The sequence below is a fragment of the Lepus europaeus genome, chromosome 15 (genome assembly GCF_033115175.1).
Source record: "Lepus europaeus isolate LE1 chromosome 15, mLepTim1.pri, whole genome shotgun sequence".
Taxonomy (NCBI): Eukaryota; Metazoa; Chordata; class Mammalia; order Lagomorpha; family Leporidae; genus Lepus; species Lepus europaeus.
Window position 1 is genome coordinate 31,834,161 of NC_084841.1, and position 14,040 is coordinate 31,848,200.

Sequence of the window (14,040 nt, forward strand, 5' to 3'; positions counted from 1 at the left end):
ATTTTGATAGTGGAGTCAGAAATCACTGGTTGAAAGAAATCTCCCTAACAAACAGTTTTGTAACAAAATATCCAGTGAAATCACTTTCTTAAGAGTTGGAGTTGGGGCCGGTGCTGTGGTGTAGTGGGTAAGGCCACCGCCTGCAGTGCCGGCATCCCATGTGGGCGCTGGTTCAAGTCCTGGCTGTCCCACCTCCAATCCAGTTCTCTGCTGTGCCCTGGGAAAGCAGTAGAAGATGGCCCAAGGGAAGCCACGCAAAGCTCCTGGCTCCTGGCTTTGGATCTGCGCAGCTCCGGCCGCTGTGGCCAATTGGGGAGTGAACCTGCAGATGGAAGACCTCTCTCTCTCTGCCCCTCCTTCTCTCTGTGTAACTATGACTTTCAAATAAATAAATAAATAAATCTTTTTTTTAAAGAGTTGGAGTGGCCAGCATTGTGGCATAATTTGCTAAGCCACTGCCTGCAACACTGGAATCCCATATAGGCACTGGTTTGAGTACCAGCTGCTTCATTTCTGACCCAACTCCCTGCTAATGCACCTGGGAAAGCAGTGGAAGATGGCTCAAGTGCTTGGGCCCCTGCACCCATGTGGGAGACCTAGAGGAAGCTCTTGGTTCCTGGCTTCAGTCTGGCCTGGCCTTGGCCATTGCAGCCATTTGGGGAGTAAACTAGTGGATGGAAGATCACTCTCACACTCTCTCTCCCTCTCCCTCTTGCTGTCTCTCCCTTGGTAACTTTGTCTTTCAAAAAATTAAATCTTAAAAAAAAAATTGGAGCCAATTACAACTATTGTAGGGCACGGATGTCAATCCAACCTCAGATGTAGCAATTAACACATCCCTCCGCTTGAGACTATAGTATCAATGAGTGAGCTATTTTGTACAAATAGTAAAGCAATTACAAAGATTATCTTGAGAAAAGCTGTAACCCGTCCCTTCGTATCATTTTTATGTGAGAAACATGGGAGATGCTGGCTGTTGAACTTCATCTTTTAGCTCAGATATATTTGATGTTTAAATCAAACCCTCTTCCAAAAATAATAGGGTTACCACGAAAAGTCGAACTTGCAGCACTGGAGCTATGAGCACACAACTTTCAGCACATAAACACCATTGCTGCTAAGGAGACTAGAGGAAAAAAGAGACCTGTTACTGCTTTTCAGGGACATTTTAGTAAGCATTTCTCCCTGGTCAACAGAGCCCCAAATGCACTGAAATGCATAACCCATTAGGAAGGGTTAATCTCTGGCAAGACCTTTCGAATGAAGCCATAGGCAAACCACACACAGGCGGAACAGGTTAGACACACTGCCCAGCACCTGGATACACCAGATCATTTGCACAACATGTTCTTATCAACAGCCTTCTCCAGTTCATCCTTGTCCTACTTTCAGTTCTCCTGGAAGCTGCTTTTGAGTAGGATCTGTCTTTTTATACTCCACCTCACTGTCGTTAGAAAGAGATTGAAGATTTCTGTTAAGGGAAAAGTAAGGCAGTGATAAGGAACATCTATTAATTGTATGCACCAAAAGATGATCCCACCGCCACAAGTTTTTCTCACTCTTTAGAAAAGTTAGGGGGAATGCCAGGATTTCCACATCCAAGCAAGGCCTACCTTGAATTCTCTTCCTCGTAGTTCCAGGTCTTCTGAAAAGAAATGGGAGTCTTGAATTTTTACACGGGAATGTCTAAGACAATCCAAATACTAAAAATATCTGATATTCAGTCTGCACACCTCACCCTGGCTCTTATGCCAGCCTAATCTGGGCCCCAGATTTGTAGCTTACAGGGGCCATGCACAGCTGAATAAAGAATGAGGCGAGGCCAAGAGTAAAAGGCATGAGCTAGCAGAACACTAAGGAGTGACTTTTGTACTGGACATCAGTTGAGACTGTTCCTAATGGACTTCATTCAACTCTTGGAAAGGGAGTTTATGTGCATGTTTACGTAGGTCTGAGAGACAATAAGGCTTGAAAAAGATCAACCAAGAATTTTCCCATGTCTCCATTTCCACTTTCTCTTCACCCTTGTGGCAATCCAGAATGCATTATAAATTATAACTAACATTTGTTCACTTTAGTCTGGTATGTTTTATACCTTGACTGTAATGTCAACCAAAAGCAGAGGTCAAATCTTAGAATAACCTGATTAAAACACATAAGATTATGCCATTCCAGTTTATTGAAATGAGTAAGTTCATAGCTTTATTTGCATACAGAAAAGTGCACAAGAAAATAGGTATTTACAAAACAGTTGTGTGGCTGATCATCACTTTAAAAAATTCAGATACCTAGAAATAGTTCCCTTCAGTTTTGCACGTTTGGGTGTTTGGACATTTAATGTACTATTTCAAGTCTGTGTTTGTAATGACTGAAGAGGAAATCAGATGGGAAAATATGCCCTCTGTGATAGACTAACACAAAACCACAGGACTTCCGCTTGGACTACTTGGGGCTAACCAACAGAGAGGCTCATGAGGCCACCATCTTGTTTAGGTCCTGAGCCGTCATCCTCTTCTTCCACTTAAAGGTAACATTGTATGTGATTAACACCCACAAGAAACCTGAGCATTAAGGGTCAAGACACAACACTAAAAAACCCAACATAAACAAAACAAAACTCAATTTGGCAAGAACAAACCCTTCAGAACTGTGCTAATAATAGAACTAAAAATGAATTGGGAAGGGTTCCAAGGTTATAAGGAAAAAAAATTGCAGTCATCAGATTTTTCAATGATAACCTCAAATCTTTGTTCTTTAGCTCCCCTCCCCCCATTTATCTTCCTATTAACAATGAGATTGTGGCTTCAAGAAAGTTTTCCAGTTACTTGATAAAGGTCTAACATGATCCCCAAATAAGCACCCATTGTGTTTGGCACAATCACATTCAGCTGTGTGACAAGTTACTCTTCAGAATACAGTCTTCATTGCTGAGTTGAGTTCAATTTCTCTTCAACATTAACTGCTTTTCTAGAACTTCAACTTAAAAAAAAGATGGTGTCCTATTCCATAGGAAGGATTCGGGTTGTGCCCATTTGTAATTCTGGTTTCTGGGACTAGCAGTTACTAAAATGGAGAGAAGCTCCAGATCTGTGACTCCTTAGACAGTTTTGCCCATGAAAGTCTGTTGCTTGTGGAAGGGTCCAAAGGCTACATGAGCGCAGGAGCAAAACTGACTGAAAAGAGAGAGGGAGAAGGAGAGGAGAAACGAATAATGCTTTTGCCTCATTTGCAATAGCTAGAAAGGCTGGAGAGGGGATAATCGTGGCGTTGGGGGGAAAGAGAGGTGGCTTTCAGAAAGAGAAATAGCACCTTTAAGAAGGTTTACAGTTGTATTAGATTCCAAAGTGTCCCAAAAGTTGGACTCGCTTTAGTTTTAAAATTTTCTGTAAGTGATGGTCTGATGCAACATTTCTTTTAAAAAGGTACTTTGTTTGACTATAATCTTTAAGTTTATGCTCTAAAATAGAATGGCCATATACCTTTGAACAGTAAAGACTTGAAAATTTACTCAAAACAGTATGATGTAAGGGGGTGTGATGACTGTATCTTCCAATTAGAAGATAGAAGGTAGAGTGTTCTAGAACGTTTTAGGGATATAGGAGGCAAAGGTTCAGTGGGGAAACTACCTCATTTACTTTTAAGCTAGAGCATTTAGGATCTTAATTTGTTTAAAGCCATAGATTCAGTTTATCTTTAACCTAGACAGAAAGTGAAAGGCATTTTACAAGTGGAAGAGGCAACAAGAAATAAGGCAACAGATAATATGCCAAAGCTGGAACAATGACAGACAGGACAATCTGGCCATTAGCTTTGTCCTTGATTCCTAAGGCCAACCCTTTTGTTCCTCTGGATAGTCAGCATATCAAGTTCCTAGAAAAGCATGGAGAAAAAAAAATCTGATGTTAGAACTTCCAGATTGAATATCAAGTCATTATCAAAAATGTCCGTGACAGTATTTCCTATTGCTGACGTGAGGATTGAATCAGCAATCAAAGTAGGACATGTAATGAAGTGATTAATAAAGTACTCAATAATTTTAGCCATTTTCTCCTATGATCATTCTTCACACTCCATCTATTAATTTAACAAGTTGACCTAAACTATCCCTTCATGACCCACAAAAGACAAGGCCTCCAAAGAGAAGTCCAGTTAATTTAGTGTGAGCAATCCTTCGGGACTCCAAGTGTAGTTCATTCTTTCCTGTTCAGTTATGTCTCCCAAATGAGAATGAGCCTTTGCTAAGATTTCTAGTAGTATCTACTACATTGCTTCATTACCATTAGAGTCACCCGTATTCTTGTTAAAGAATGCTTCTTCCCAGCCACAGAGGGGAATTTGTATTTTTAATTATTTCATCCAGTTCTCTGAAGCAGAATTTACGGAATAGGTACTTGTAAGAAATATTGTCATTGTGAATGGAGGTGCAGGAGAATGATCCAATTGCACGTTGCAGGTCACCCTGAGCAGCAGGATGAAATCTCATGGCATCATGGGCTATGGTCTACTAAACTCCCCAGAACATAAGTCATCCTTTTGTATAACATCCACATTGTATATGCTCCCTGGCTGCTAGTCACTTAAAAGGCATCTCTGTTATTAGATCAACTAGGGTAGACTTGTATTAAGTAACCCTTCTTTTACCTAATAATGGCCCCAATGTGCAAGTATAGCAATGTTGGCTATTCAGATTATGCCACAAAAAAGTCATAAAGTGCCTCCTTTAAGGAAAAAAGATTCCCAACAACAACAACAACAACAAATTCATGCGCTAAAGTGCTCTATTCTTTGGTAAGAACAAATCTTCCATTTGTGAAATTGTGAAGAAGGACAAAGACATTCATGTCAGTTTTGCTGTTACACCTCAAACCATAAAAGTTTCAGCTATACTGTGTGAGGAGTACTCAGGGAAGATGGAAACGTGGGTAGAAAAGAGAGGGCATGTTCTGACTCCAGCAACATATTGCATCAGAACACACTGAGCCTATACAAAGAATTCAGTAAGAAATCCCCTCCAGTCAATGGCATTCGGTCACTGTAAGTAAAGGACAGTTACACAAATTCAGGAATAGGTTAGGACTAAAAAATATAAAAATTACTAGAGAGGCTGCCTTTACCTATGAAAAAGTTGCTGCCACATTTCTAGATGAGTTTATAAGTTAAAATGAAAGGCCACTATTCCAGGCAATTTCAATTTTAATAAAACTAGGCTCTTCTGGGAAAAGACACCCAGTTGAACCTGAGTTCATGAAAATTCAGAACACAACATACGGGAGGATGGATTCCCAGTGGTACTATGTGGCAACATTGCAGGGCAGATTCCCAGTGATACGATGTGGCAACACTGCAGGGCATATGATAAAGCCAGGCACAGAGTAGTGTGAAGAATCCACACATCCCCAATAATGAAAATACAAATAGTCTGCCTGTGCTCTGAGAACTTAATCGGAAAGTATGGGTGACAGCCATGACGGAATGGTTGCACCAAAGCTGCATCCCAGAAGTGAAGCAATGCTTGGAATACAAGAGGGTTGGAATCTGAAGAAGGCTAGGAGGTTCTGTTAATAGTAGAAAAAGGACTTGCACTACATCATAATTGCTACGTCACTCACCTCACTTCACCTCATAATGTAGGGATTGTATCACTTCACACATTCCAAGAAGCGTGGGACCACACTCATGTAACTTTTATATAGTATAATTACTCTATTTGTTGTTAATCTCTTACCTAACTTACATATTTAAATTTATCATATGTATGTATGTATTAGAAAAAACAGGGGGGCTGGCGCTTTGGTGTAGTGGGCTAAGCCTCTGCCTGTGCCACAGGCATTCAATATGGCTGCTGGTTCAATCCTGGATGCTCCTCTTCCAATCCAGCTCTCTGCTAATGGCCTGGGAAAGCAGTGGAAGATGGCCCATGTGCCTGGGCCCCTGCACCCACAAGGGAGACCTGGAAGAAGCTCCTGACTCTTGGCTTTGGGTCGGCCCAGTTCTTGCTATTGTGGCCACTTGGGGAGTGAATCAGTGGATAGAAGGTTTTTTCTCTCTGTCTCTCTCTTTCTCTCTGTCTGTCTGTAACTCTACCTCTCAAGCAAATAAATAAAATCTCTAAAAAAAAAAAAAAAAGAAAAAAAACACAGGATACAGAGGGTTGCACTTTTAGATGCCCACTGTGGGTACTGGAATGTATCCCACACAGCTAAGGATGGATTACTATCAATTCAGTCTATGTCACATTAATATATTTATCTATTTAAAATTAAAATGATAGAATGGGTCAAGGCATAGTTTAGTAGTCTTAATAGTCCTGCTTGGATGAAGGAAGACTGAAAAAACTGGGTTTGGGTTCTTTTCATTCTTTCTATTGTTCTAACCCTACCAACTGTGCCCCATTTTCTCTAACATGGAGATAAATCTCCCTGTCCTGTACTTCAATCTTTTAAGATCGGAACAGAGTTGCTACCACTTACTTTTGAGAAAGAACAGGCTACTCTGAGCCCTTACAGGGTCTACTCATCTAGGATTTATCCATTAGAAAAAGAAGAAACAATATTCAGAATGATTTTGAACTTCTAAGACTTATGAAGACAATATTATTTATAGCTTCCACCACTTTTAGATTTAAAACCATCAGGTTTGATAAGAGTGTGCACAAAGCAATAAATGGCAGAAGGCTTGTGATCAACAACTGTAACTGATTTGTTGGTATCTGCTGGAGGTTTTCAGAATTTGAAACTTTATAGGAAATCAAGTAATAAATAGGATATTTGCAATCACTTAACTATGAAGATAAAAAAGCTAGAAAGCAGTTATATATTACATTGACATTTATTCCCATAAAAAAACATGGGATAAGATAGAAGCCCATATCCCCATGGAGGTATTACTATTTTAGCTAAGTATAGATTTTCCCTTCTTTTATTCCTAAATTAGAGAAATTTAACCTCTTCCCAACTCTAAAATTAAAATTTCACCTTTTACCCTTTGAGCCACCCTTTTTCACCAAACCACCAACCACCCAAGGTAAGCTTAATAGGATCCCCTACTTACCGAAATTAGGCAAAAGGATTTCCAAAAGGATCCCTATATTTATCAGATGTAGCTTGTGAAGAAGCCATCTAAGGAGATAAAACCATCAAGTTAACAAATATAACTATAGTCATCAAACATTTTATATTGAAGTCTTCTCACATTCTGTTAAGAAGCACTTAGTTCATAGACCAATAAGACCTGTGTGGGTCTTTAATCATTTGTGCCTACCTATTAGTAGATTGTGGGTACATCACTGACATCAAAATCAAGATTCAGATAAATTACATTTGCCTCCCCAAAATGGGAAGTGTTATTTTTACTAGCTATAGAACCATGAATGGGAAATTAAGAACTTAAATCTTCGAAAGAATTTTTTAAGACAGTATTCAACTCAATTTTCTCCCAAAATAGGTTCATAAGCTCTGTTAAGTGAGCTATGAAGGACATTTTATATCTGATATCATTTTAATTCAGGAGATAATAGTTCCTGTAAATTCCCCAGTTTGAAGGAATGTTTATAGTGTGAAGGTTCTCAATGATAAATCTTTGTCCAACATATTTTACCATAAAATATTACTATAAAAGCAAGGTTAACTCAGGAAGAGGGAGTTCTATGTGGAATGTATTTTGCAGAAACAGCTTCTAGCAGTTGATACTTACAGGGGGTTGTGATGAACTGAAGGAATCTTTAGAGAAAGGGTTCTCAAATGCACCATCAATAGCTTTGGTACCTGGCCGGATACCTTGTCTGGGAACTGGCTTTGGTGGTTCTAGAAGATGAAAAACCCAAGCAGTCAGTAGACAGGCTTTTGAAACTTAGTTCCATATTTCCTAAATTCACCTCAGTGGAACAAAAATCACAACCAAATACTAGGGCACAGCCATGCCTTCTCCGGAGAGAAGTCAATATGTGTATTTATCTGAAGTGGGTGAGATTCAGAAATCCCTCATTGAGAGTCATGAGGCTTTGGTATACAGTCCCCAAATGCCATCACCCAGCATATTCCAATAGCTCTTGGCAACCCTTTTAAGAATTGTCACTAGAGGGCAGCATTGGGTTAGTGCTTGTTACCAGTGAAAAGTAAATGGAGAAGTCTCAACCAGTGCCAATTTACAAGAAGCAAGAGCAAGACTATTGGTGGATGGGAGAGGGTTCTTCTGAGGGACCCTCTGGGACCAACTGACAGTGGAACTATTACTATTGTATTATAGTGGTACGGTAGGCAGAGAGTAGCTTACCGTTGATCTTGCTCAACAGTTGATTAGCATCAAAATCATCGTGGTCTGCATTCTCTTGAGGAATGCCAACTTTGCTGTTGAAGTAACTGGAGAAGGCACTGGAAGTCCCAGAAGCAGGTTGCTCTCCCTTCCTTGCGGGAACAGCAGGTGGCTGCCGCAGTTGGAAGTCCTTAAACATTTCTTTCACCTCCTTGACTTCTGTATCTCCAAGTGGATCTAAGGCAGTAAAAGCATCACTTGGGATGTCCTTTGCAGGGCCAGTTCTGGGAGGTGGTTGAGGAGGAGTGGCCACAAGAGAGGACAGCACAGGTGGGGATTGAGTGGACATGGTAGGAGCTGGAAAAATATTGCTCTGAAAAGGGTTCCCCAAAGGGCTTGATGATGACCAAGTACTGGGTGCCACAGATGCAGAAGCACCCCAAATGGCAGGGGCTGGAGGAGAATTTGAAACTGCAAAATTTGAAGGCTGGTTCCAACTTGGAATAGCTGGGCTTGTACCAAAAATGATCGGATGAGAGAAACCTGAAGGTTGAGCACCCATGATGGCTCCTGGGACCACTGAACTGGACTGATTGAAGACCACGCATGTTGGGTTCCATGGTCCTGCCTGAGGGGGTGTAACCGGCACACCACCTGATGGAAGAGGGAGAAAGTGCCTATCAGGAGCTAGGTTTGAGCAGGATTCCTGAATTTCAGAAAGTACAACTCTCCAGCGAGTATGTACAGGGCAAACACACTCATTAAGCCTTAAGGCTGACATAGACATCAAGGCTCTGTGAGATTAAATCACTCTAAAGGTTAATTAACAATTATGTGCAAGGGCTCATTGCATCCTGAAGCTCTTCTCCCTTCTTTTACACTTTCTTCACTTTCCTCATTAGAAGGTAATACCATTAATGAAAAATATGAGCTCTTCGTGTATGTGTATGTATGATTTATTTATTTGAAAGGTAAGGAGAGAAAGAGAGAGAGAGAGAGAGAGAGAGAGAGAGAGAGAGAGAGAGAATCTTCCATCTGTCTGCCAAGTCACTCCCCAAATGGCCACAACAACCCAACCAGGGTTGGCCATGCTAAAGCCAGGAGCCTGGAACCCCATCCAGGTTTCCAACATGGGCCATCCTCTACTGCTTTCCCAATGACTTTAGCAGGAAGCTGAATCATAAGTAGAGCAGTGGGACTTGAACCAGTGCTCCAAAATGGGATGCCAATATCATGGTGGCAGCTTAGCTTTCTGTGCCACAATGCTGGCCAAGGGAACATATTCACATACATGAGCCACAGAGAACATGAAGCAGCTAATTAAGATCATTCATTGGACTCTCTGTATGATTTGATCTTTGCATTTGGTAGTTGGCTCAGGCCTGGAGACTTACTGGAAAGCAGCTATCTTAAGTGTGCATAAGGACTCAACACACTTGTATCCTAAAGGAATCATTTCATTTTTCTTGCTTTTTAATGTTGCCAAGGTTGACATAGCTCTATAAAGGGAAGATATAATTTGGCTAATGCCAAAATAGTTTTAGACTTTTCTATATAAAAATGGAAAGAAGGCTGTTGTCCTGTGAGACCTATTTCAAATAAAAGTGCTTCCTGTTATGTGTCACTCACTAAACTTTGCCAGAAGTGAGAACAGAGGATTTAAAAGAGGAAGGATAGAAAGAAAACAACAGGAAACAACCCCCTTCCAAGGTAACTAATGGCCTGTGTCAGGGCATCCGATCTTTGTGAGTGAATGGCTCTACCTTGTGCATCCTTGCCACGTTCATCAGCAGTCAAAGCATGAAAATCCAGGACTCTCCAATGACTGTCCCCACGCCCCCAACCCCTGCTTGTGTGGTTCCTTCCAGCATCTTGTTCTAATACACAGGGCATGTCCTGCCCTGCCTCTTTCCAAGTGTACTAATGATTTAGTGAAACTGTCACCACCTACAATAAATCTAAATTCCTCTTCATACTTATTCAGGGATGATGCTCTGTTCTCAAAACCTACTCGCCTTGAGTCTTGGGGCACAACATTCCTTAGTGATGAATTTTTATAATCCAACTAAGAAAAAGTCTTCAAATTGAGGCTAGAAATGTTTTTGTCACCAGAGTGAGAAATACTTTGAAAATGAATTGAAGGGCTGATAGGACAAGATATTCTATCCTAGATCTTCTTACAATGAGAGCTTGGTGTGATTTGGTCCTATCCATTATCATGAATGCTAGCTGTTTGATGCTGACTACAGACAGTGCAGTCACAGAGGGTACTGAGTTGCAGAAAGAGCTATCTTTCTGTTTGTGACAGTAGAGACTGAAATGCAGGTGCATCGGCTCTACACCTGGCACATGTCCTTCCATTCTGCCTCCTTGGCAGCAAGCTACAGGGCTTTCCCATGGTATGCTAATTTGAATACTTATTTCACAGATACAGAAATTAGCTGCCATTTGCATTAAAAATATACTCATTTCATAATAAATAGAGGGGAAAGTTCTTTCAGATTCTCTGAAGTTACTTCAAAAAGAGTATGGAAAGATGGAATTAGAAGACTCTGGTGTGGGGCCGGTGCTGTGGCATAGTGGGCTAATCCTCTGCCTGGAGCACCAGTTCATGTCCCAGCTGCTCCTCTTCTGATCCAACTCTCTGTTTATGGCCTGGGAAAGCAGTGGAAGATTGCTCAAATGTTTGGGCTCTTGCACATGCAAAGGAGACCTGGAAGAAGCTTCTGGCTTCTGGCTTTGGATCAGGTCAGCTCCAGCCATTGTGGCCATTTGGGGTGTGAACCAGCACATGGAAGATCTCTCTCTCTCTCTGTCTCTCCCTCTCTCTATCTGTAGCTATACCTCTCAAATAAACAAATAAAATCTTAAAAAAAATTTAGTTCAAAACAAAAGAAATGAAAATCCATGCAGAGTTTTTTCACAACATGCACTTCCTGTGAACTTTTAAAAGACTCTTCACAAAATATTTGGACTAAATTATTGCTAGCATGAAAGCAAATATATTTAAATTATATTATTGAATCAGGGCCACTCACTAATAATTTACACCAACTGGATATGCACAAAGAGGGTAAAATTGTATAATTACTCATGTGGAATGACATGCCTTCCCTTAGGAAAATGCATGGCTTTTCTCGTAGATTCAATTAGTGGGAGTGGTGTTTGTAGAAGAGAAAAATAATCTTTTTGCCAGGAATTCAAAGCTTTCCCAGTGTGTACAGATGCCAGCTTTCATTCTCACCCACCAGATTCTGCTCGCTGTGTCTCTAAGACACTGCAAGCCAGCTGGACAATGTAGGGGTAAGGACTAAGGGACAAGGCAATGTGGGCAGAAAACAGTGATTTTATTACCTTCAGAAGCTACATCAAAATACAGGGAAGCAGGTCAAAGCCGAGGACTCTGTTTTTTCTGCAACCCCCTGTGCCCACACCACAGCTCCAGAGGAGACAGTGCCCCAGCTGGGTCCGGCGGAAGCCAGACCTAGCACCTTCCATGGTTTGGCTGAAGCCCCTGCTCGTGGACAGGGGCTATACTGTAGAGCTCCGTTTGAGCTCCATGTCCAAAGTTGGAAGCATCATCAGTATTCTGAAGTTGTATACCCCAAGGCCTCAACAGGGGCATGAAGCCAACAAGCTTCCCTTCGTCTGCATAAATTAACAGTTATAGGGTCCAGCTGTATTTTCAGGCTGACTTGTTAAATATTGGCTGCAAAAATTCCTCAGGGCATTGATATGAGGCTACAAAGCCCTGTGATGTGATCTAGTCACAGATGCTGTAGCAAGTCCGCTGCCCTTCTGTGAGGGAAAGACGCCCACCAGCTCCACTTGACAGTGCAGGAAAAAGAGCAATGGAGGAAGCAGACGCCCACGAGGGACATGAAGTGTCTAGGCGAGTTTCTTGGTGGTGTCAATGCAAGCAGAGACCTGGGACTTACTGGCTTCTCACAACCCCATGAATTTAACATCCATCGCCCCTGCCTTGCCTCCCTACTCAAGATATGATTGAATAGATTTATTATAACAGAACCAAAATATTTTCCCTTGCAAGAAAACAGCAGAGAGAGAAAAAAAAATGGGATCCTGGTGACTGACTCCGGAGGCTGAGAAAGCTAAGATTCCTGGTCAAGGTTTAGCAAAGAGAGAAGAGAGTCCTCCTTCATCTGTCATCCCACCCCTCCCAGGCCAAATCTATTTGGAGTCCATAGAGAGGCCAAGAAACAGAGAAACAATGAGAGTCCGCAGCAGGACAGCAAAGACTATCATCATGGTTTCTGAGAACTGTACCATGGAGGCCAAGAGAACGGGAGGCTGTGGACAGCAGCAGCAGGCAGGCCTCTGTCCAGCGGTCTTCATCCAGCTATGGGAGACCCGGGACTCCCATGAGTGAATGACACACCTGGGTATCTGCTAAAAATTCTGTCTCTTATACCTCTGTGTCCTCTAACTTCAGCTTCCCAGTGCTTATCATCTAATTCCATCAAGACACTCAGCGAGCCAAAATATCGTCAAGGAGCTGCTAAGGCATGAGTGTTCAGAGATAGATCAGGACACATGCCTGCCCCACCATTACCATGAGCCTAGGAACATTGCTGGGCTCAGAACCTTGGACTTCCACTCCATTTACACTTGCTCCTTGGGCTTAACTGATAGCCCTCTTGAAGTTTATTTCCCTTGCAAGAGGGATGTAAGTGTTGATAGGGGATAGGCCTTCAACTTAGTTATAGCAAATGACATAGAAGCTATGCATGGTGCAACTTTTTGCAACCCAGATGACAAACGAGGCTCTCGTATCTCAAACCCTTTTCACCACGGAAGCAGGTCGAGCTTCAGAATCCCTTACACCTGCCTTTCAGGAAGCCATTGACAGGTGGCTCAGGTATGTGCCATGTTAAACATAGATTTCTTACTGCACGCCAACTTAAGGAGCCAAATTTCAGTTACAAGTCAAGAGTACCAAATGGGGTGGGATTGCACAGGAGTACAAGTGGAGGAAGGATGCTTAGGACGTTAAGGTTTTATGCCCATGGAACCCTCAGGGAATAGGAAGTGCCTTCCTCTTATGCATCATTGTTTTACCAGCAAAAGCAGCAGAGCCATTCATTGCCATGTCTCCAGGCACCTACCTAGACCCGCAAGGGGCCCAACCGGGGGAGACGCACTTGCTTTGAAGAGATCCAGAGGGTTGGTCTGTAGGGTTGCAGATTGTCCTGTGGGTGACGTCTGCCTGGGAGGTTCTGAGGCGGGAGGAGCAAAGATGTCTGATGCGAGCAAGTCATTTGCTGGAGACTGACAGGACAGGGAGCGAGGGAGAAGCGTTACTCAGCAGCAGGGAAATATGGCATCGCTCTGTCTCCTACTCCTCCCCCGAATTAGAAAGTCACAGAAAGAAAAGCATTTTCCTATTACTGGTAAATAACAACAACAACAATAATAATTTTAAGAAAACCCAAACAAAACAAAGCCAAATGGCAAAAATAAGAAAAAGACACAAATCTCTGCCATGAACAGACTATTGGGTCTTAGTGACTGATACATCCTCAGACTTGCACAGTGACATTTATTTTGCTTATTCACACATTTGCATCCATCTTGTCTGGTTATTGGCTAAAAGCTTGAAGCTGAGAAAGAAAGGGCAACTATACATAAGTAGGCTGAAATTCTTAATCATCCCATTGCATTTAATCAGTCTCCATATAGTTGATATAACTTTTTAATCATTAAGCAAGCCCACATATATTCCTCTTGGAGTTTTTAAAAGATGCCTTTAGAAGCTGCGTTTTAAATTGC

At 41.8% G+C, this 14,040-nt stretch overlaps 1 protein-coding gene across 2 annotated transcripts in view; it reads right to left on the minus strand.

Annotated features, from left to right (window-relative positions):
• Nucleotides 1-2,161: 2,161 nt before the first annotated feature.
• Nucleotides 2,162-14,040, minus strand: part of DAB2 (DAB adaptor protein 2) — a 62,182-nt gene continuing 50,303 nt past the window's right edge. For both annotated transcript variants that reach the window (XM_062211708.1, XM_062211707.1), the window contains 5 exons: nucleotides 13,377-13,539; nucleotides 8,272-8,904; nucleotides 7,693-7,802; nucleotides 7,051-7,118; nucleotides 2,162-3,870 (listed from right to left, as the gene is read on the minus strand). In XM_062211708.1, the coding sequence (XP_062067692.1) occupies nucleotides 7,056-7,118; nucleotides 7,693-7,802; nucleotides 8,272-8,904; nucleotides 13,377-13,539 (969 nt within the window). In that variant the 3' untranslated portion in view covers nucleotides 2,162-3,870; nucleotides 7,051-7,055. The remainder of the gene's footprint in view (nucleotides 3,871-7,050; nucleotides 7,119-7,692; nucleotides 7,803-8,271; nucleotides 8,905-13,376; nucleotides 13,540-14,040) is intronic.